Source organism: Nerophis lumbriciformis, linkage group LG31 (genome assembly GCF_033978685.3).
Source record: "Nerophis lumbriciformis linkage group LG31, RoL_Nlum_v2.1, whole genome shotgun sequence".
NCBI lineage: Eukaryota > Metazoa > Chordata > Actinopteri > Syngnathiformes > Syngnathidae > Nerophis > Nerophis lumbriciformis.
The window spans coordinates 30,841,038-30,862,500 of NC_084578.2; the positions used below are offsets into that span (position 1 = coordinate 30,841,038).

At 39.0% G+C, this 21,463-nt stretch overlaps 2 protein-coding genes across 5 annotated transcripts in view; one reads left to right on the plus strand and one right to left on the minus strand.

Moving 5' to 3' along the window:
* The window catches only part of osgepl1 (O-sialoglycoprotein endopeptidase-like 1), a 43,796-nt gene that overhangs the window by 12,147 nt on the left and 10,186 nt on the right, over positions 1-21,463 (plus strand). For 3 of the 4 annotated variants that reach the window (XM_072912014.1, XM_072912015.1, XM_072912016.1), the window contains exons 5-7: positions 2,529-2,659; positions 2,729-2,800; positions 2,872-4,806. The exons of the other annotated variant lie outside the window; for it this stretch is intronic. In XM_072912014.1, the coding sequence (XP_072768115.1) occupies positions 2,529-2,659; positions 2,729-2,800; positions 2,872-2,950 (282 nt within the window). In that variant the 3' untranslated portion in view covers positions 2,951-4,806. Of the gene's footprint in view, positions 1-2,528; positions 2,660-2,728; positions 2,801-2,871; positions 4,807-21,463 lie in introns of those variants that run through there. 4 annotated transcript variants of the gene reach the window in all.
* fkbp7 (FKBP prolyl isomerase 7) overlaps positions 5,312-21,463 on the minus strand; it is a 26,572-nt gene continuing 10,420 nt past the window's right edge. The window contains exons 2-4 of the mRNA XM_061926245.2: positions 20,783-20,934; positions 9,858-9,985; positions 5,312-5,904 (exon numbers count right to left, since the gene is read on the minus strand). Coding sequence (XP_061782229.1) covers positions 5,743-5,904; positions 9,858-9,985; positions 20,783-20,934 — 442 coding nt within the window. The 3' untranslated portion in view covers positions 5,312-5,742. The remainder of the gene's footprint in view (positions 5,905-9,857; positions 9,986-20,782; positions 20,935-21,463) is intronic.

The window sequence follows — 21,463 nt, forward strand, 5'->3', positions numbered from 1 at the left end:
TGGAGTGTTACTTTCAAAGGCAAAATTAAAGTATTGCTAGAAACATAATTTTATATGGGACTTTATTGTATTATATGTATAGTACATGTTCCAAAAAGAAAAAAGCATAAAACACAGTATATTTAAATATACTAAATGTAAAAAAGGGAATAAATATTCAAAATAAGATCATTAAATGAAATCTAGTTTGGTTACGCCATCATGAGCGCAACACAAGGTTGTAAAAGTTTCAACTACAATTCTAAATAAGATGTCAAAAGCAAACTGAAATCAAATACACACAGCTTAAAGATTGATCATTACCTATTTAAATTTAGTAATACATAAGTATGATGATTTATCAAAATATAAAAGAAATATACCTGAACAGAACGCTCATGATGGTTACACCAAAAAGTAGCGCTATGAATCGCGTTTTTCCAAGTTTTTGGGGCATTTTTATGCTATTTCCAAGCATCTCCTTTTTATTATCGTTGATTTTAAATGGTCAAACTAATGCATATTATATATGCATGCTCTAGTAGACAAAAAAAAGTCAATTTATTTTGATTGTTACATTTTTAAGTACATTTGTGCTGGTGGGTGCGAATGTACCATTACCAGAGCTGTGCACACACATATATATATATATATATATATATATATATATATATATATATATATATATATATCTCAGTGACGTGCGGTGAGGTTCATGACTGGTGAGGCACTGACTTCATCACAGTCAGATTTACAAACATATGAACCCTAAAGAGTATCTTATTCACCATTTGATTGGCAGCAGTTAACGGGTTATGTTTAAAAGCTCATACCAGCATCAAGGGTTGGAATTGGGGGTTAAATCACCAAAAATGATTCCCGGGCGCGTGTGTGTGTGACAATCATTGGCACTTTAACTTAACTTTACACATACAAACTGTAGCACACAAAAAATCACATTTAATTAAAAAAAACGTTATTATTGTCTTACCTTTACTTATAAGTGCGGGAACAGTGGTGTTCGTGTTGGAGGAGTTGTGAATGAATGAAATATGAAATCCGTGCTGCAGTCGGCAGGTGTACCTAATGTTGTGGCCCTGCAGTCGTTCACGGCTCCTCCGGCGCGAGCATTGTTGTTTTTGCACTTTTTGGCTTCTTGTTAAGTGACTTTTTTTGGGTGGATTCGGTCTTGCACGTGGAGGGTTTGGGTATGGGCTTTGGTTGGTATGGCGCTCCCGTCGGGGGGTGCATTAACCGGCACCAGGAGGCAGGATTACGCGAGCCTCAGCCAGTGCGTCTTCGCAGCAGTTTTATGATTGTTCAGCACAAGAAATACTTTACACACATACAGTTGTAGACAAAATACACTGTACATTATATACCTCAGCTAACTAAACTATGGAAATGTATAACATAGTTCATATAGCAATACGGTCTCACTGCACAGCAGGCCAGCAGTTAGCCGAGTTCGCAATCCATGTTGAGGCACAACTGAGTGACGTGCCTCAACTGGCTGCTGATCACCGCACCGTCTCTTCTCAGTATTTGAACGGCAAATGTGAAAATTCAGCGATTTTGAATAAAAATAATCTAAAACTGGTGAAGTTAAATGGAAAATAACTTTATAGTATAATCACTGAATACATATAACAATTTAATAGATTTTTTTTCTTTTTACATTTTTTTTCTTTCCATGATGGCAGGTGAGGCCCTGCCTCACCTGCCTCCAGTGACCACACGTCACTGATATATATATATATATATATATATATATGTCTTAATAAGGTTATCCAAAAAATAGTGCTCGATACCGTAGTAGAGCGCAATATATGTATGTGTGGGAAAAAAAATCACAAGACTATTTCATCTCTACAGGCCTGTTTCATGAGGGGGGGTTCCCTCAATCATCAGGAGATTGAGGGAACCCCCCCTCATGAAACAGGCCTGTAGAGATGAAATAGTCTTGTGATTTTTTTTCCCCACACATACATATATATATATATATATATATTTTTTTTTTGTTTTTAATTATTATTTTTTTTATTATTATTTTTAAAAATCCGTCCTTTCTAATTAATTTTCTACCGCTTGTTACTCTGGGGGCCTACTATCCGCTCAGGCAAATCATATCGTCTAAAAATGCATTTTCCCATGGATAACGTGGCATCATCGCGCTCGCGTCGCAGTGTCGGGCAAGCGCGCGGCAAGTGCACACTCTTTCAGTCAATTAGTGCGTGAGGAAAATATATATATATATATATATATATATATATATATATATATATATATATATATATATACACACACACAGCCAATTTTTTTTAACCCAATGCGGCCCCCCGAGTCAAAAAGTTTGGGTACCCCTGCACTAGACCTTTGTTCAGTGTGTTTTAGTTATTAGGCTTTAGTTTAGTGTTTGTTTTTATTTTATTTATTTGGCATAGTTCAGTTTTTGTTTTATATCGTATTTATTATGCCATAGTTCATTATTTGTTTTTATTGTATGTATTATGCCTTATTTCAGTGTTTGTTTTTATTGTATTGATTAGGTAGTGTCTGGAGGAGTTGCTAGCAATCAGTACATACGCAAGTCACTGAGCATCATCACCGAGGCAACTGGCGTTTTTCTGCTCTGCCCTCCCGCCAAATACTGCACTGACAATGGAGTGATGATTGCATGGTGCGTGAACAATAGTTTTTTTTTGGCACATTTACCATTCCACCACTTACAATTTCTTTGATTCATCAGGAACGGTGTTGAGCGACTCCGGGAAGGGAGGGGCATACTGCTTCCACATGCAGACATAGGCTATGAGCCAAAGTAAGCAATGGGAAGAGTTTCAATATGTAGTCAGTTGTGATATCAAACCAAACATACATTTTTTATTGCAGAGCACAACTGGGTGTTGACCTAACAGCAGAAGTGAAGGCAGCAGCTATTAGGTTACCGTCAGTCAAGATGAAAATCTGATTATCACAGCACAATTAGAATCAGTCATATATACATTGTGTAAGGTTTCCCCAATCTGATATTGATATCAGCAAAAAAAAAAGCATCTGATTGTGTATGAATGTTCTTATTCATCTAGATCATTGTAATCTCAGGGCATTCAATCGATCACAACTGGACTGTTTGGTTGTCTTAGAAGACGTTTCGCCTCTCATCCGAGTAGGCTTCATCAGTTCATGCTCATGCACTTAGATTGGTCAGATCTAGTCTCAGACTTAGATTGGATAGATCTAGTCTAGCGGCTGGTGCCAATACCTCAGTCGGCTTTATCAGTTCATGCTCATGGACTTAGATAGGTCAAATCTAGTCTTAGACTGAGATTACATTGACTTGCATTTAAAATATCCGATATTAACTCTGATACAAAGTCATGCAACGTGCTCACTTGTGCTAGAGAGCCAGGTAACATCCAAATATCCTCCAATAGGCACACAAAGTTGGTATTTTCTTGTATTTTAGTCAAGTCATGTACTAAAGGTAAACATTGTAGGCTATCGGCTACTAGGAACGAGCAGCTACACAACAGCTAAGCACACAACTAGACATAATAAAGGTATTTAATTGAACAAAATTGCAGTTTAAAGGGGTCCTATTATGCAAAACCAATTGTTCTTACCTGTTGGCACCTGTTTTGTCTATTAGGGATCCTCATGAATCCCGAAAATGTGAAATCAAACCAAGGAGAAGATGTTTATAACAGAAGCTTGTTTTCTTTCAAATTTGATACTTACAAGTGACATATTGTGCCTTAGTTACGTCAGCGAATATCTTCACTTATGGTAGAGTTTTAGCCAAAGAGCTTTGCGTGAGTTTGTACATTTTTGGTCAGTTGTAGTCAATAAGTTCCTTCTTTTTCTCTATCCTCTTCGGCCCGACTGGCTTGTACGTGCACATGCATGCTAAAATTATCCGCTGTTGCCAGTTGTAATAAAAAGTAGCGTTTAGTTCTGTCTTATATCTGTGAGTAGACTCGATATGAACGCGCTAAAAACTACAACATGGCTGACGGGGTGGGGACAAAGTCGAAGGGGGCTTGGCTTGGTGGAGGGCTTTAGCACGTAAATAAGACCGCCCACAAAACAGCGCATTATGAAGAAACAGTCGGTAAGCGGCTTCAAGATGTTATGTAAAACAAAATCTGTGCAACATTTTGACCCAAGTACCACCATTACATATTATTGCAGACCAAAAAGAAGTGATTTAAATGTAGAAAAGAAAAATCATGACACCTTTAAAACACTGTATTAAACAAATAATTCTAGTTGCATATTACTTACACAGACAAAGTTTCCAAGGCAGAAGCATATTAGAAGGTATCCATCTCACTTTGACATGGCCATTAAGTGTCGCCAAAAATTACCACTCCACATAAATTTAAAGACCGCCTAAGTCAATTTCAGACGGATGATAATAAATAGGTTAGTGTTTTTCAGACCTACCATTTCTGTTTGAGTCATTTCCCTTGAGTAAACCTTTTCTCACATGTTACAATACAGAATAAGTATGTATGATTCCTGCTGATATAGTATCAGATCAATACCTGCAAAACTCAAAGCTGCAATATTAGTAACGTATCAGAATTTAAAAAGTTGTATCCCCCCCCCCAACACTGCATATACACTGTGTGTATGAAACTGTATACCAGTAAATAAAACAGATGTAATGACTACATGTTCAAAATGTTTAACTGTTTATTTCATGCATTGTCGTTCCGTGTAATACTTTCTTCCTTTTCTGGCATTTTGTCCGATATAACATTTTTCAATATAAAAAAATTAATCCATGCTGTATAATGTATAGGGTCGCCCACATTTTGCCCCAATCTGTGTTAACGTCAAACGTTGCACATAACAAACTAGTGTTTGCCTACGTATCGAGTGCCAAAACAAAAAATGTGACACGGTGATTCGGTCTATCAACGTTTTTTATTGATAACAATTGCAAAATATTCCACCATGGGGCCAAAAAAAGTTGTGAGTGTCTTAGAGAGACAAAGTACAAAGGTGGCATTGGTGCGGCTCTTCCATCCCTCTGCATTCATTGATGTATTTGCCAACAAGAGTGTTCAATAAAGGTAAAAGTAGGCGGGGTTTGGTAGCGGGGGTGTAGAATGTAGCCCGGAAGAGTTAGGGCTGCATGGGATTCTGGGTATTTGTTCTGTTGTGTTTATGTTGTGTTACGGTGCGGATGTTCTCCCAAAATGTGTTTGTCATTCTTGTTTGGTGTGGGTTCAAAGTGTGGCGCATTATTAGTAAGAGTGTTAAAGTTTTTTATACCACCACCGTCAGTGTGACCTGTGTGGTTGTTGAGCAAATAACGTGAGCAGGCAGAAGCCTCATACAACGTGTGGCTGGGCCGGCACACTGGTTGTAGTGGACGCTAAATGCTGTACCATCACGGCACGTTTGAGAGAATAGTTGCCCTGAAATTCGTAGTCTGCCGGAAAAATCGGGAGGGTTGATAAGTATGACGCTGTCAAGCGCCATTCATATAAAACCCGCGGGCCGCACTAACGTTCAATTCACATATTAAGGTGTGGGCCGCGTGTCTGAGACCCTTGGTATGTACATAGCACAAAGCAAAAAAAAACTTTGTATGCAGTGTTATTTCATTTTAAATTTCAAAAGATTTTTGTTTTCTTTAATTTGTGAAACTGGTCAAAATGGCTCTTTGACTGGTGAAGGTTGCCGACCCCTGACCTAAGCATTTAAACATACCGACTTGAAAAGAATAACTAGCAACTACTACAGAAACTACAGCTCATCGTGTTGATAAATATTATACTCCTTTGCGCTGATAATCCCGTCTTTGTCGTTGTCACTCTTGCGGAATATGTCATTCAATATCTTCTCGTAGAAGGGCTCATCTCGTGGCTTCCCATCCTTTTCAAATTCAAGTTTCAAGTAATCTTTTACCTGCAAAAAGGAAAACTGTGTCAATTAATTACCATTCTATAACCACAATAGTACAAAGATTTAAAACAACCTCAGTTGACCACAGTGCTGGACAGAAATTGAACAAAATTAAACCTCGTGCAAGGACAGGTATTGTGTCAAATCTGCAAGGGATCAATGATCTAGCCTAGTCAATTCTAATTTGGTTTCAGTTGTTCATTATATTTTCCAGAATAAACAACACTCCTGCTTACTTATCTGGCGAATCAAAGTTAAACATGCTGCCCAATGCAAGATGGGTAGTAGTAGATGTGAGGTCTCCATATTTACAGTATGTTTCTGGAGGATGTGTCCCCTGAAGGGTGGTCACAATTGGGTTTACTGGCGAACGACCATTCTCGTCAGTGGCCACTGTTCCCAGGGAATGAGAATCTTTGGGAGACAGATGTCAAGAGTATTGCTGGGTTGCATATCACGTTACGGTGTAATGAACATGGAGGGCAAACAAGCTTGAGCCTAGCGATAAATCAAGTGGAAGACGCATTAGTGAGTGGAGAGTTTGAGCTGAAAATGTCGCTTTGCTGAGCTGTTCTTGGGTGTTCCAATCAGTCAAATTAAAAGAGGAAAGAGCTTTTAAAGATTCCCAAAAGAATTGGTTCATAAAAGGAATAAAGTCAGGCAAACTGCGAAATGGCTCTCAAACATGTCACTTTAATCCTGTGGAGTACAGTCGCACCATGCTCTTGTCTGCAGCGATCACTTGAACAATTGTCACGTTAAGTCCTAGTAATAAATATTGTGATTGTTAATCCAACGTACCGTATTGCTGGTAACTAGTTTACTTAATGGTTGTCGATTTTCATAGCAGAAACATAAAAACTTAGTCGTGTAAGAAAGCCGTGGGCTTTATTCGAGTGGGATCCTACACTAAACTTAGGCCACAACAAAAAGTCAAATATAAGTCCGAAGAGGTCAAAATATGAGAAGAGCAATGTAACCAAATAAAAATAAGTTGTAGCAAAGATAGTTATAGCATTTGTATTTGTATTATTCATTTTTGTACTTGTCTAAATCCTTTTCTATGTGTTTTACACTATTCTCAACTTTCTTTTTTTTTAAAAAGCCTAACCAGGGACGAGGGTTGCAAATTAGCCTGTGGCTATAAGTCTTACGTACTTTGACATCGGTTACCTACGGGTAGCAATGTTTAATTGTGCTGTCCCTGTCAAATAAATGCATCAATTAAAAAAACAAATACATGTAAATGACAAAAACGTTATTTACACATGTGAATATGAGTCTTAGCTTGTCCTTTAAAACTCTTATGCCAAGACCATGGACCCAGCCACAGGTGAAGAAGTTGTATGCCTCCATACTTTTATGATTCTTGAATTGCTTCCTGGTGTAGAAATACATTTGTGCGAACATATATTTTGATATGTCTACCTCCGTTATTTCGGGCAGATCTTTCCAATCCAGCGAGAAATCCTTTTTCTTTATGGTGTAAGGATAAATGCAGTCACTTTTTGTTATTTTGTGGTGGTATCTGTATAATTCGCTCACGTTCGGTAGACATGAAATAGTTGCCCTCCATCTAAAAACTGGAAGTGGTTTAGAATGTCACATGATTGCAACCCAGCAATTGTTGAAAGCAGCTGACAGCGCCTTTCTAATATGACAATAGACAGCTTCATTCACACCTAGCCTATCATGGCATTCAACCCATCGCAACTGGGACTATTTGGTTTGTCTTAGAAGACGTTTCGCCTCTCTTCCAAGTAGTTCATGCTCACAGACTGAGCTTGGTCAGATCTAGATGAAGATCCAGACTAGATCCTGACCAATCTAACCAAGCTTGATTAGATCTAGATGGAGATCCAGACTAGATCCAACCAATTTAAGTCTATGAGCATGAACTGATGAAGCTTACTTGGATGAAAGGCAAAACGTTTTCTAAGACAAACCAAATAGTCTAGTTGCAATCGATTGAATTCCATGAGAATACAATGTCCTGGATGAAAGAGAACATCCGTTGGCAACTCCGTTTACATCCAACTCCAAAGATTGTCTCATTCCACGAGTTGTTATGCCAATTGTTAGTCAAATGACCTATTGGTATGCAGCTGGTGTGGCCGCACACACCAGAGACACAAATACAAAACCCAAAACCAGTGAAGTTGGCACATTGTGTAATTCGTAAATCAAAACACAATACAATGATTTACAAACCCTTTTCAACTTATATTCACTTGAATAGACTAAAAAGACTACCGGTAGATATGTAATGTTCGAACTGAGAAACTTAAGTTTTAGAATTTGATGGCAGCAACACATTGCAAAAAAAGTTGGCACAGGGGCATTTTTACCACTGTGTTACATGGCCTTTCCTTTTAACAACACTCAGTAAACATTTGGGAACTGAGGAAAACCATTTTTGGAATTATTTCCCATTGTTGCTTGATGTACAGCTTACGTCGTTCAACAGTCCGGGTTCTCAGTTGTGTATTTTAGGCTTCATATTGCGCCACACATTTTCAATGGAAGACAGGTCTGGACTACAGGCAGGCCAGTCTAGTACCCGCACTCTTTTACTGTGAAGCCACGCTGTTGTAACATGTGGCTTGGCATTGTCTTGCTGAAATAAGCAGGGGCGTCCATATTAATGTTGCTTGGATGGCAACATATGTTGCTCCACAACCTGTATGTACCTTTCAGCATTAATTACACAGATGTGTAAGTTACCCATGCCTTGGGCACTAATACACCCCCATGCCATCACAGATGCTGGCTTTTGAACTTTGCGCCTGTAACAATCCGGATGGTTCTTTTCCTCTTTGTTCCGGAGCACACGGCGTCCACATTTCGTCAGACCACAAAACACTTTTCCACTTTGCATCAGTCCATCTTGGATGAGCTCGGGCCCAGCGAACTTACAGATGTAGCGACGGACTCTAGTTACTGACAGTGGTTTTCTGAAGTGTTCCTGAGCCCATGTGATGATATCCTTTACACACTGATGTCGGTTTTTGATGCAGTACCACCTGAGGGATCGAAGGTCATGGGCATTCAATGTTGGTTTTCAGCCTTGCTGCTTACTTGCAGTGATTTCTACAGATTCTCTGAACCTTTTGATGATATTACAGAACGTAGATGGTGAAATCCCTAAATTCCTAGCAATAGATGGTTGAGAAATGTTGTTCTTAAACAAGTTGCTCAGGCATTTGTTCACAAAGTGGCGACCCTCGCCCAATCCTTGTTTGTGAATGACTGAGCATTTCATGGAAGCTGCTTTTATACCCAATCATGGCACCCACCTGTTCCCAATTAGCCTGTTCACCTGTGGGATTTTCCAAATAAGTCTTTGATGAGCATTCCTCAACTTTCTCAGTCTTTTTCTTACCACTTGTGCCAACTTTTTTGAAATATGTTGCAGGCATCAAATTCTAAATGCGCTAATATTTGCAAAAAATAACAACGTTTTCCAGTTCGAACGTTAAGTATCTTGTCTTTGCAGTCTATTCAATTGAATATAGGTTGAAAACTACAATTACACAACATGCCAACTTTACTGGTTTTGGGTTTTGTAGTTAAATTCCACACCTAAAATTTCAAACTAAGGAAGCTTTGTTCATACCAAAGACTTTAAAAATGGGACCCATTACCTCTCTGCTTGGCACTCAGCATCAAGGGTTGGAATTGGGGGTTAAATCACCAAAAATGATTCCCGGGCGCGGCCACCGCTGCTGCCCACTGCTCCCCTCACCTCCCAGGGGGTGATCAAGGGTGATGGGTCAAGTGCAGAGAATAATTTCGCCACACCTAGTGTGTATGAGACAATCATTGGTACTTTAACTTTTTTTTTTTTTGATCAAAAGATTAAAGTCTAGTTGCCTCAGTTCAATTTATGCAGTTTACCTTAATCTGGATGACTGAGAATCTACACGCACGTAAAAGTTTGCCATTATTGTTGTTACCTCTGCCCTTGTGAGACTGCGGTCATTATTGAGGTCTACTTTTCCAAATGCTTCCATGCTGCGTGGTCCCCTGGACACAGAGTAGAGCTCCACTTCGAACACAACAGTCGCGTTCGGCGGCACAGGGCCTAGAAATTCAGGCATATGCAAAACCATCAGTTACTGAGTGTTTATCACTTTTGTGAAAGGAATGTAACATACGTGCTTCGCTATTTATCATTATTTGTTCGGTTTTCAAATGAAGGCTCTGAGATGCAATAATAAGTGATGAATCTCAGGCAAAATAACAACAGAAATGCCAACATAAGGATTTAAAAGGTGAAGCTGTTAGTGCAATGCAAGAACACGGTAGAACCTTAGAACCTGCGTGCATGCTTAGTCATGGAGGGATGAGAAGGTTGCACTGTTGAGGAAGTGATGCTGTCTCAGCTAAAGAGCTGGAATGTAAAAAGAAGAAAGGGCAAAAACAGTCATGCAGTAATACAGTCGGTAACTAGAAGGACACCCGTAAAGCACTTTAACAGTGACCACAATTAAAGTACATCAGTAACAAGACAAACATAGGAGAGCATAAAAACAACATTTAAATCAAATATAGTAAAGACAGCCCGCTAAAAGAAATTGTAAACTGTTCAAATATAACTTTTTAAATTAAAATCTGTTCAAAATCTCACATTGGTTTAAAAGCAAAGCAGTAAAAGTTTGAAAAGTGGACAATGAAGTATGCCAAATGTTGATCATCCTCGAGGCAGTCCCTCCTGTTGTGGCCTGAAATCCTTCAATTGGCAGCCGCTTTTTCAGAAAGTTGCAATAAATGTTTTGAGGCTTATTTTTTGAATGACATTGAAACAATTTGTAGTTTATGAATTTTTTTATCAATGTTTTAAGTGTTCTATGTGTTATGATCCGCTGCCCGGATCATATTTCTGTTTGGGTTTTCGGGTCACGTGTGTTTTCTGTTAGTCTTGAACTCATTTTGTTCCTGTCTGTGCACCTTTGAGTTAGGTTACCATAGTGCGACGTATGTTTTTGCTTGTCTCCTAGCCCCTGCTAAGTGTCATAGTCTTTGCTAAGTTGTAGCCTAAGCTTCCGGTGCGCTCGGCACCTTTTCCAGTCGGTTTGTTTTCTGTTTTGTGTTGTTTTATTATTAAATCAAGTTGTTACCTGCAAGCATACTTGAGACCTCCAATTTCGGGAGGTCGGGGCGTGGCTAAGAGGGGAGGAGTATATTTACAGCTAGAATTCACCAAGTCAAGTATTTCATATATATATATAAGAAATACTTGACTTTCAGTGAATTCTAGCTATATATATATATATATATATATATATATATAGTTATTATATATATGTATATAGTTATTATATATATATATATATATATATATATATATATATATATATATATAGAAATAAAATAAATACTTGACTTTCAGTGAATTCTAGCTATATATATATATATATATATATATATATTTATTTTATTACACACACATAACACTCATCTACTCATTGTTGAGTTAAGGGTTGAATTGTCCATCCTTGTTCTATTCTCTGTCACTATTTTTCTAACCATGCTGAACACCCTCTCTCTCGTCTCCTTGTTGTGTGCGCAGTTGTGCACTGCACTCTCTAAAAGCCCTAGATGTTATTGTCACATATGTATGTACAGTAGATGGCAGTATTGTCCTGTTTAAGAGTGTCACAACATTGCTGTTTATGGCAGAAAAACTGCTTTACGGTAGACAAAAACGTGACTGCTGTTGTTGTGTGTTGTTGCCGCGCTGGGAGGACGTTAATGAAACTGCCTAACAATAAACCCACATAAGAAACCAAGAACTCGCCCTCCATCATTCTACAGTTATAACGTGATTGGGCAGGCACGCTGTTTGTATTGTGGGAAAGCGGAAGTGAAAAGAGGCTCACTCAGGTCCGCATGGAGCTGGAGGGGGCGCGGCCTCCAGCTCCGCCTGAATTTCGGGAGAAAATTTGTCCCGGGAGGTTTACGGGAGAGGCTCTGAATTTCGGGAGTCTCCCGGAAAATCCGGGAGTGTTGGCAAGCATGCCTGCAAGTACTGTCCGGATTCGTCCTTTGCATCTTGGGAGAACAAAACCCCGCATCATCATGCGCCCCGACCGTGACACTATGTAACCTTAACCTCAAAAAGCACTGGATTTTAACAACAATTGGAAAACAAATACTGTATTGATGTTTTTCTCGTTTTAGACTGCACAGACCTAAAAGTAGACACCAGATGGCAGTAAAATCACATAGTCAGAGCTCATTGTAAAACGACTGTACTGTTTTTGTTATAACTAATAGTAGTAATAATTACAAAAATAGAAAAAAAAAACACCCCAAAATGCTTCCTTATAGGTTGTATTTACCTGACATCACGTCCCATTCATTAAATATTTGAGACTCGAAGTGGTGGGCCAGCGAGCGTCTGTTGTCATAGCATTCTGGCCGGCATTTTGCCTTTGTCAAAGAAAAATGCCCTATACTTGCAATTCTTTTAGTCTTTTGGAATGCAAAAAGTATACAAGTTTCTTCAGAATTCTTTGACAGGTAATCAAGAAGGGAGAAAGAGCGCAAAATTTGCCTGCTCAGTGGCCTTGTGGATAGAGTGTCCGCCCTGAGATCGGTAGGTCGTGAGTTCAAACCCCGGCCGAGTCATACCAAAGACTATAAAAATGGGACCCATTACCTCCCTGCTTGGCACTCAGCATCAAGGGTTGGAATTGGGGGTTAAATCACCAAAATTATTCCCGAGCGCAACCACCGCTGTTGCTCACTGCTCCTCTCGCCTCCCAGGGGGTGGAACAAGGGGATGGGTCAAATGCAGAGAGTAATTTCAACACACCGGGTGTGTGTGTGTGTGAGAGTGAGACTATCAGTGGCACTTTTTTTTTTTTAATTTGACAAAAAATGACAAAAGTGGCACGCACTCCAGTCCAAGTTTGCAGTGATCACTTCGTTAAAGGTTTGTTTGATATACTTTCATTTATTTTTTCATTTATTTATTTATTTCAGGCAATGACATAAAAAAGTACAAAGTTGACAACATATAATAATATAAATTAATATAGTGCAAAGGGTAATTTATAGTATGTAATGCATGATTGTCCAGTTTTGCCTGAAAGGGAGTAGGAAGAAGATAATTTATTTAATCCCACCCCCAGTTCTCCATTCAGTGATTATTCACATGAGTTTCACTGTTACTTTGTTCAAGGATTATAATACATATGTTGTATCATAGTGGCATTGCCACAGGTAACAATAATTATTACACTGTAACAATAATTTGTAGCAACAATGTAGGAATAATGAATATACCAACAATGGTAATAGACAAAATGCCAACAATGGTAATAGACAACATAGCAATAATGGTAAGGAAACTTTGAACGTTTTGTATTTCCCATTTAAATATTATCTTGATATTTGTATTTTATCTTCTTTCAGAGTTCTTAAAAAGCATTTTTGCTACAAGTGTTATGTAAACCACTAACTCGGCAAGTTTAAATAAAAGGAAGCATATGTCAGCAAAACCTAAAAGACTTAAGCGTTTACCAACAGCAGCAATCATAAATAAAGCTTTCAGCACACACACAATGTTAGACTTAGACTTAGACTTCCTTTTTATTGTTATTCAAATTTGAACTTTACAGCACAGATAAGAACGAAATTTCGTTACATAAGCTCATGGTAGTGCAGGTGAGCTTTATAGTTATATTTTGATAAAGATGGGGTAAAACACGCGTATTTGTAAGCGGCGCTTGCAACAAAAAGGCAACAATCATGGCTGTAGACGCGGAGTTAATTCAAGAAATACAAATTTACCCGAGCAAAAACAATGCAGGATTTATCCCGGAGAGTCTTGATATCAATTTGCCACACAAAGAAGTTGAAGACCGTCATACTTCCAAGCTGTTTCACCATGTAGAATGGCGTCTGGAGCACACGATGGTTCGACATGTCTGGGAACGCGACCGGCAGATAATCCTCCATATCACTCAAATAATCTTGTTTTGATAAAGTATAGTGATAGATTCCATTGCATATTTTGATTTTTTTTTTTGCTCCTATCTGCTTTTAGCGGTAAGATCTAGGCCCCTTGCGTTCTCAGATTGTTCACACTCTGTTTGCTGCATAATGGCCATTTGGGTTTGGCGGCCCACCACTTCGTTTACTTCCGTTCAAAAGTCACGTGGCGTATTACAACCTATGGTCTGCTGTCGTCCACAAGTTGTAGATATTCTCTGTGTATGTTTTTTACGCTTGAAAAGTGTTTGTCCATCTTAAACATTCATTTACACTTAAACATCTTAAAACACATTTACACCCACACGTTTCACAGCTCAAACCTGCAGCGTTTTCCACTGACTTACCGGTAATACCACCTCGTCTGTTCAAGTATGTCTGGGATGTCATCGGCCCCCACGTCCAGGAAATAATTAACAGCAGCTTAAGGGACTCATTGTCCCAATTTTTTTTAAGTAAGCTGTTGTGGAACCTCTGCTAATGAAACCTAACTCAATTTGATCAAATACTAGACCCATTTCGAAGCTTCCTTTTATTTCAAAGATTTTAGAGAAAGCTGCGCTTTGACAATTACAGTCATATCTATGCTATTCTTGATGTTTTTCAGTTCGATTTTAAAGCCTTTCATAGCACCGAATCTGCCCTTTTAAGGGTTTTTAACAACCTTTTAATATTCACTGATTCTAGCGATTCTTCCATTTTAATATTTTAGATCTAACTGCTGCATTGGACACAGGAGATCACGCAACTCTCGTCAGTCGCTTGAAACAATGTGTGAGTTTAAGAGGCACACCCTTAAACTGCTTCAAGTCATATCTGACAAACAGATCTTTTCAAATCCAAATTGATGATTCTGCTCCCTTGTCCTGCAGGTGTCCTTCAGCGCTTGATTCTAGGACTTATCCTGTTGTCAATGTACATCCTGCCCATGCAACACATAAAAAAAAAATAGAATATGCCCTATCATCTTTATGCTAATGATACACAAATCTATGTCCCTCTAAAAAGGAAAAGTGACACCTATTTGAAATCACTTTCAAATTGTCTTCAGGACATAAGCATGGTTAGCAGTAAACTTCCTAAATTTAAATGAGAACAAGACGGAAATAATTTAATTCAGCTCAAATGTAAACCAGAATGCTCACCCCAGGGACCTGGGCCCTCTGATGGTTTATTTTAAATCCACAGTCACTAATTTTAGTTTTCAGTTCGAAAATGATTTTAAATGGGAACAGCAGATTAACTCTGTTTTTCGACCCAGTTTTTATCATCTAAGACGTTTAGCAAAAACTAAATATAAAATATACTTGACGCGAATCCCTTAGGGGTGATGGACAGCTGGGCAGCGTCTGAAGAGCTGCAGCCTGCCACCGTATCCCCCACTTCCTCCCCTCTGTTGCAAGTCTCGAGATGTACAGGACTGTCTCAGAAAATTAGAATATTGTGATAAAGTCCTTTATTTTCTGTAATGCAACTAAAAACATGAAAATGTCAACTGAAATATTGCAAGCCTTTTATTATTTTAATATTGCTGATTATGGCATATAGCTTAAGAAAACTTAAAAATCCCATCTCAAAAAATTAGAATATTTCCTCAGACCAAGTAAAAAATAAAGATTTATAACAGCAAAACAAAATCAAACATTTGAAAATGTCAATTAATGCACTCAGTACTTGGTTGGGAATCATTTTGCACGGATTACTGCATCAATGCGGCGTGGCATGGAGGCAATCAGCCTGTGGGATTGCTGAGGTGTTATGGATGCCCAGGATGCTTCAATAGCGGCCTTTAGCTCATTTGCATTATTGGGTCTGGTGTCTTTCAGCTTCTTCTTCACAATACCCCACAAATTCTCTATGGGGTTCAGGTCAGGGGAGTTAGCAGGCCAATCAAGGACAGTAATGCCATGGTCAGTACACCAGTTACGGGTGGTTTTGGTACTGCTGGATCATGCTGGAAAATGAAATCATCATCTCCATAGAGCTTTTCAACAGATGTAGCCGTATTCCCATGGTCAAGCCACTCCTGAACTCAAGACAACGGAAGAAGCGTCTGTTGGGCTATGGAAAAGAAGCACTGGACCGTTGCAGAGTGGTCCAGAGTCCGGTTTTCAGACGAAAGCAAGTTTTGTATTTCATTTGGAAGTCAAGGCGCTAGAGTCTGGAGGAAGGTTGGAGAGGAGCAACATCCAAGTTGCTTGAAATCCAGTGTGAAGTTCCCACAGTCAGCAATGGTTTGGGGACCCATGTCAGCTGCTGGTGTTGGTCCACTGTGTTTCATCAAGTCCAGAGTCAATGCAGCTGTGTACCAAGAGATTTTAGAGCACTACATGCTTCCATCTGTTGAAAAGCTCTATAGAGATGATGATTTCATTTTCCAGCATGATCCAGCAGTGCCAAAACCACCAGTAACTGGTGTACTGACCATGGCATTACTGTCTTCGATTGGCCTGCGAACTCCCCTGACCTGAACCCCATAGAGAATTTGTAGGGTATTGTGAAGAAGAAGCTGAAAAACACCAGACCAAATAATGCAAATGAGCTAAAGGCCGCTATTGAAGCATCCTGGGCATCCATAACACCTCAGCAATGCCACAGGCTGATTGCCTCCATGCCACGCCGCATTGATGCAGTAATCCGTGCAAAAGGATTCCCAACCAAGTACTGAGTGCATTAATAGACATTTTCAAATGTTTGATTTTGTTTTGCTGTTATAAATCTTTATTTTTTACTTGGTCTGAGGAAATATTCTAATTTTTTGAGATGGGATTTTTGAGTTTTCTTAAGCTGTATGCCATAATCAGCAATATTAAAATAATAAAAGGCTTGCAATATTTCAGTTGATGTGTAATAAATCCAGAATGTATGACATTTCCATGTTTTTAGTTGCATTACAGAAAATAAAGGACTTTGTCACAATATTCTAATTTTCTGGGACAGTCCTGTATGTTGTAATATGTGCTTTGCTATGGAGGTGTTTTCCCACTCCAGACTGGGCCCCTTTAGGAGCCCAGTCTCGATTGTATTTTTGTACTCATCCTCCCCCAGCGTTTACCTTTGTTCCGTCTTTTACGAGGCGCCTTGTGGCGACCCATCAGCGTTCCTGTTCTGTAACACTGTACACTGTTTGTTTGTCTGAAAACAACGTTTTGTTGTACTTGTGCAATGACAATAAAGACCTACCAACCTAAATCAATTTGATCTTTTAACGAAATTGAGCGGGTAATCCATGTTTTTATTTTATCAGATTTGGACCACTGCAAATCACTTTATGTTGGAATAAACCAGGCCCCACTTGCTCGATTACAGTTAGTCAAAAATGCTGCTGCTCGCCTTTTAATTGGCACAAAAAAAATTAGCGCATTACCGCCATTTTAGCATCCCTTTAGTGGCTCCCAGTTTATTTTAAAATTCATTCTAAAATTGTGGGGTTTTTTTCTTAACGGATTAGCACCACAATATAATTCAGACCTTTTAAAAATCTACACCCCAACAAGGTCTCTGAGGTCTGCTGATCAATTTCTCATTGTCGTCCCAAAAACCCGGTTAAAATCCAGAGGGAATTGTGCGTTTTCTGCCGTGGCTCCCAAACTTTGCAACGATATCCCTCTGGTTATTCGGCGTCTCTAAATGACGTCTTAAACATATTTTTACTACTTTGCTTTTAAACCAACACGAAAGTTGTGTGACCTTGGTCTATTTTATTTTATTTTATGTATTTTTTATTTTTTTTTACTTTAATGTTTTTTAAATTTGACTGTCCTTATTTTTCTCTCGCTTTTTAATGGGTGCTTTAACTACTGTTCAGCACTTGGTGACACTTTTATTGATTTATTTTTATTTTTTATGTGCTATATACAAACCCCGTTTCCATATGAGTTGGGAAATTGTGTTAGATGTAAATATAAACGGAATACAATGATTTGCAAATCATTTTCAACCCATATTCAGTTGAATATGCTGCAAAGACAACTATTTGATGTTTAAACTGATAAACAATTTTTTTTTTGCAAATAATCATTAACTTCAGAATTTGATGCCAGCAACACATGACAAAGAAGTTGGAAAAGGTGTCAATAAATACTGATAAAGTTGAGGAATGCTCATCAAACACTTATTTGGAACATCCCACAGGTGTGCAGGCTAATTGGGAACAGGTGGGTGCCATGATTGGGTATGAAAACAGCTTCCCAAAAAATGCTCAGTCTTTCACAAGAAAGGATGGGGCGAGGTACACCCCTTTGTCCACAACTGCGTGAGCAAATAGTCAAACAGTTTAAGAACAACGTTTCTCAAAGCGCAATTGCAAGAAATTTAGGGATTTCAACATCTACGCTCCATAATATCATCAAAAGGTTCAGAGAATCTGGAGAAATCACTCCACGTAAGCGGCATGGCCGGAAACCAACAATGAATGACTGTGACCTTCGATCCTTCAGACGGCACTGTATCAACAACCGACATGAATCTCTAAAGGATATCACCACATGGGCTCAGGAACACTTCAGAAAACCACTGTCACTAAATACAGTTCATCGCTACATCTGTAAGTGCAAGTTAAAGCTCTACTATGCAAAGCGAAAGCCATTTATCAACAACATCCAGAAACGCCGCCGCCTTCTCTGGGCTTGAGATCATCTAAGATGGACTCATGCAAAGTGGAAAAGTGTTCTGTGGTCTGACGAGTCCACATTTCAAATTGTTTTTGGAAATATTCGACATCATGTCATCCGGACCAAAGGGGAAGCGAACCATCCAGACTGTTATCGACGCAAAGTTCAAAAGCCAGCATCTGTGATGGTATGGGGGTGCATTAGTGCCCAAGGCATGGGTAACTTACACATCTGTGAAGGCACCATTAATGCTGAAAGGTACATACAGGTTTTGGAACAACATATGCTGCCATCTAAGCGCCGTCTTTTTCATGGACGCCCCTGCTTATTTCAGCAAGACAATGACAAGGCACATTCAGCACGTGTTACAACAGCGTGGCTTCGTAAAAAAAGAGTGCGGGTACTTTCCTGGCCCGCCTGCAGTCCAGACCTGTCTCCCATCGAAAATGTGTGGCGCATTATGAAGCGTTAAATACGACAGCGGAGACCCCGGACTGTTGAACGACTGAAGCTCTACATAAAACAAGAATGGGAAATAATTCCACTTTCAAAGCTTCAACAATTAGTTTCCTCAGTTTCCAATCGTTTATTGAGTGTTGTTGAAAGAAAAAGTGATGTAACAAGTGGTGAACATGCCCTTTCCCAATTACTTTGGCACGTGTTGCAGCCATGTAATTCTAAGTTAATTATTATTTGCAAAAAAAAAAAAGGTTTATGAGTTTGAACATCATAGATCTTGTCTTTGTAGTGCATTCAATTGAATATGGGTTGAAAAGGATTTGCAAATCATTGTATTCCGTTTAAATTTACATCTAACACAATTTCCCAACTCATATGGAAACGGGGTTTGTAAATAAAGTGGATTAGATTGTTGAGAGCGATCTATAGCGCACATCTTTGTTAGTAAACGACGAAAGATTATCATCACACTTCAACATCTCTGTCAAGCAAATACTGCACTGCCTCTTTGGTAGGTCGACATTGCAAATGAAAATGTGTTCTTCATTGAGGACTTACAAAAACTAACATAAGTGTTGAGTAGACAGTTGTAGTGTGTGTTTGACCGATGTTCAGAGACAAACTTAATTGACCAAAATGCGCGGGTTAGTTGTAGGTATTGGTCAAAGTTACGAGGCCGTGCATTTACTCACTTTGTTGAAATGGCATGATTGAGCCTGTTTTCCTTTTTGTCGGTTGTTTTATTTGTGAAGAGAGTTCATTTGGAAGTAGAAGTTTATTTTGCGTTTTTGTACTTTTTGTATGTAAGCTGTGCATATTATTCTTGTTGTGCGCGGGCAAGTTTTTGCGCACGCTTTGTGACGAGTGACTTGAGTAAATCAATTGACTCCTAAGAACTTGTCACAATAATTGCATTTGAATATTTTATGAAAATTATAATTAAATAAATTCAAATAGAAAAAATAAAATAACGATAAAAAACAATCATAAATACAAACATTGAGTTTCCCATCATTATTGTTGTATTTATTGCCTATCACAAAAAAAGTCTGCGGGCTATAGAGCGTTTTCTATTGGGGCTCCAGTACTATGGAATGCCCTCCCGGTAACAATTAGAGATGCTACCTCAGTAGAAGCATTTAAGTCCCATCTTAAAACTCATTTGTATACTCTAGCCTTTAAATAGACCCCCCTTTTAGACCAGTTGATCTGCCGTTTCTTTTCTTTTCTCCTCTGCTCCCCTTTTCCTTGTGGAGGGGGGGGGGGGGGCACAGGTCCGGTGGCCATGAATGAAGTGCTGGCTGTCCAGAGTCGGGACCCGGGGTGGACCGCTCGCCTGTGCATCGGCTGGGAACATCTCTGCGCTGCTGACCCGTCTCCGCTCGGGATGGTGTCCTGCTGGCCCCACTATGGACTGGACTCTTACTATTATGTTGGATCCACTATGGACTGGACTCTCACAATATTATGTCAGACCCACTCGACAGCCATTGCATTCGGTCTCCCCTAGAGGTGGGGGGGGGGGGGGTTACCCACATATGCGGTCCTCTCCAAGGTTTCTCATAGTCATTCACATCGACGTCCCACTGGGGTGAGTTTTTCCTTGCCCTTATGTGGGCTTTGTACCGAGGATGTCGTTGTGGCTTGTGCAGCCCTTTGAGACACTTGTGATTTAGGGCTATATAAATAAACATTGATTGATCATTACAACTATTCATTAGTTAGTTGTAGTTTCTCTCAAGAAGTTTAAAAGTGTAGTACGGACAAGTCTATGTAGATTTGAATTTGATCCAATTTGTTTACTGTACCTTTGCCTTTCACCCCATAGGCCAGGGCAGGGGGAACTGTTAATTTCCGTTTCTCCCCTGGACACATGTCCATCATCCCAATGTCAAGGCCCTTGATAACTTGTCCCACTCCCAGGACAAACCACTGGGGGTGTCCAGCTTTGTCAGATCGACTGAAACAGAGTAGAAAATATAGAAAAAGAAGTTTAAGCATCCAACCAACGAAAATCATAACCCTTAATGATACAAAGGCTAAAGCATCTAAAACTATTGCTATTTTACACAAAGGGAAGTAATTGCTCAAACAAAAAGCATTGTTTATGTTGTATAACTCACTGATTGTTCCAAATCTAACATATTGTACTGAAGTGTGGGGTAGTGTCTGAAAAACATATTTAAATTCCAATCTTCCTTATGCAGAAAACAGCCGTAAGAATCCTCTCTGGAAATGCATACAAGGAACCCACAAACCCAATATTCAAACAGTTAAATGTATTAAAATTTCATGAAATGGCAGAGTGTAATATCCTCAAAATTATGTACATAGTACTGTACATGCAACATTTTTTTCCTTTGTTTGATTTTTTTATGAATGAAATAAATAAAGGAACTAAACTGAACATGAGTATAATATGTTTTGTTTATGGACTGCATTTTACTTTATAATAATAATAATAGATTTTATTCATAAAGAATCCATGC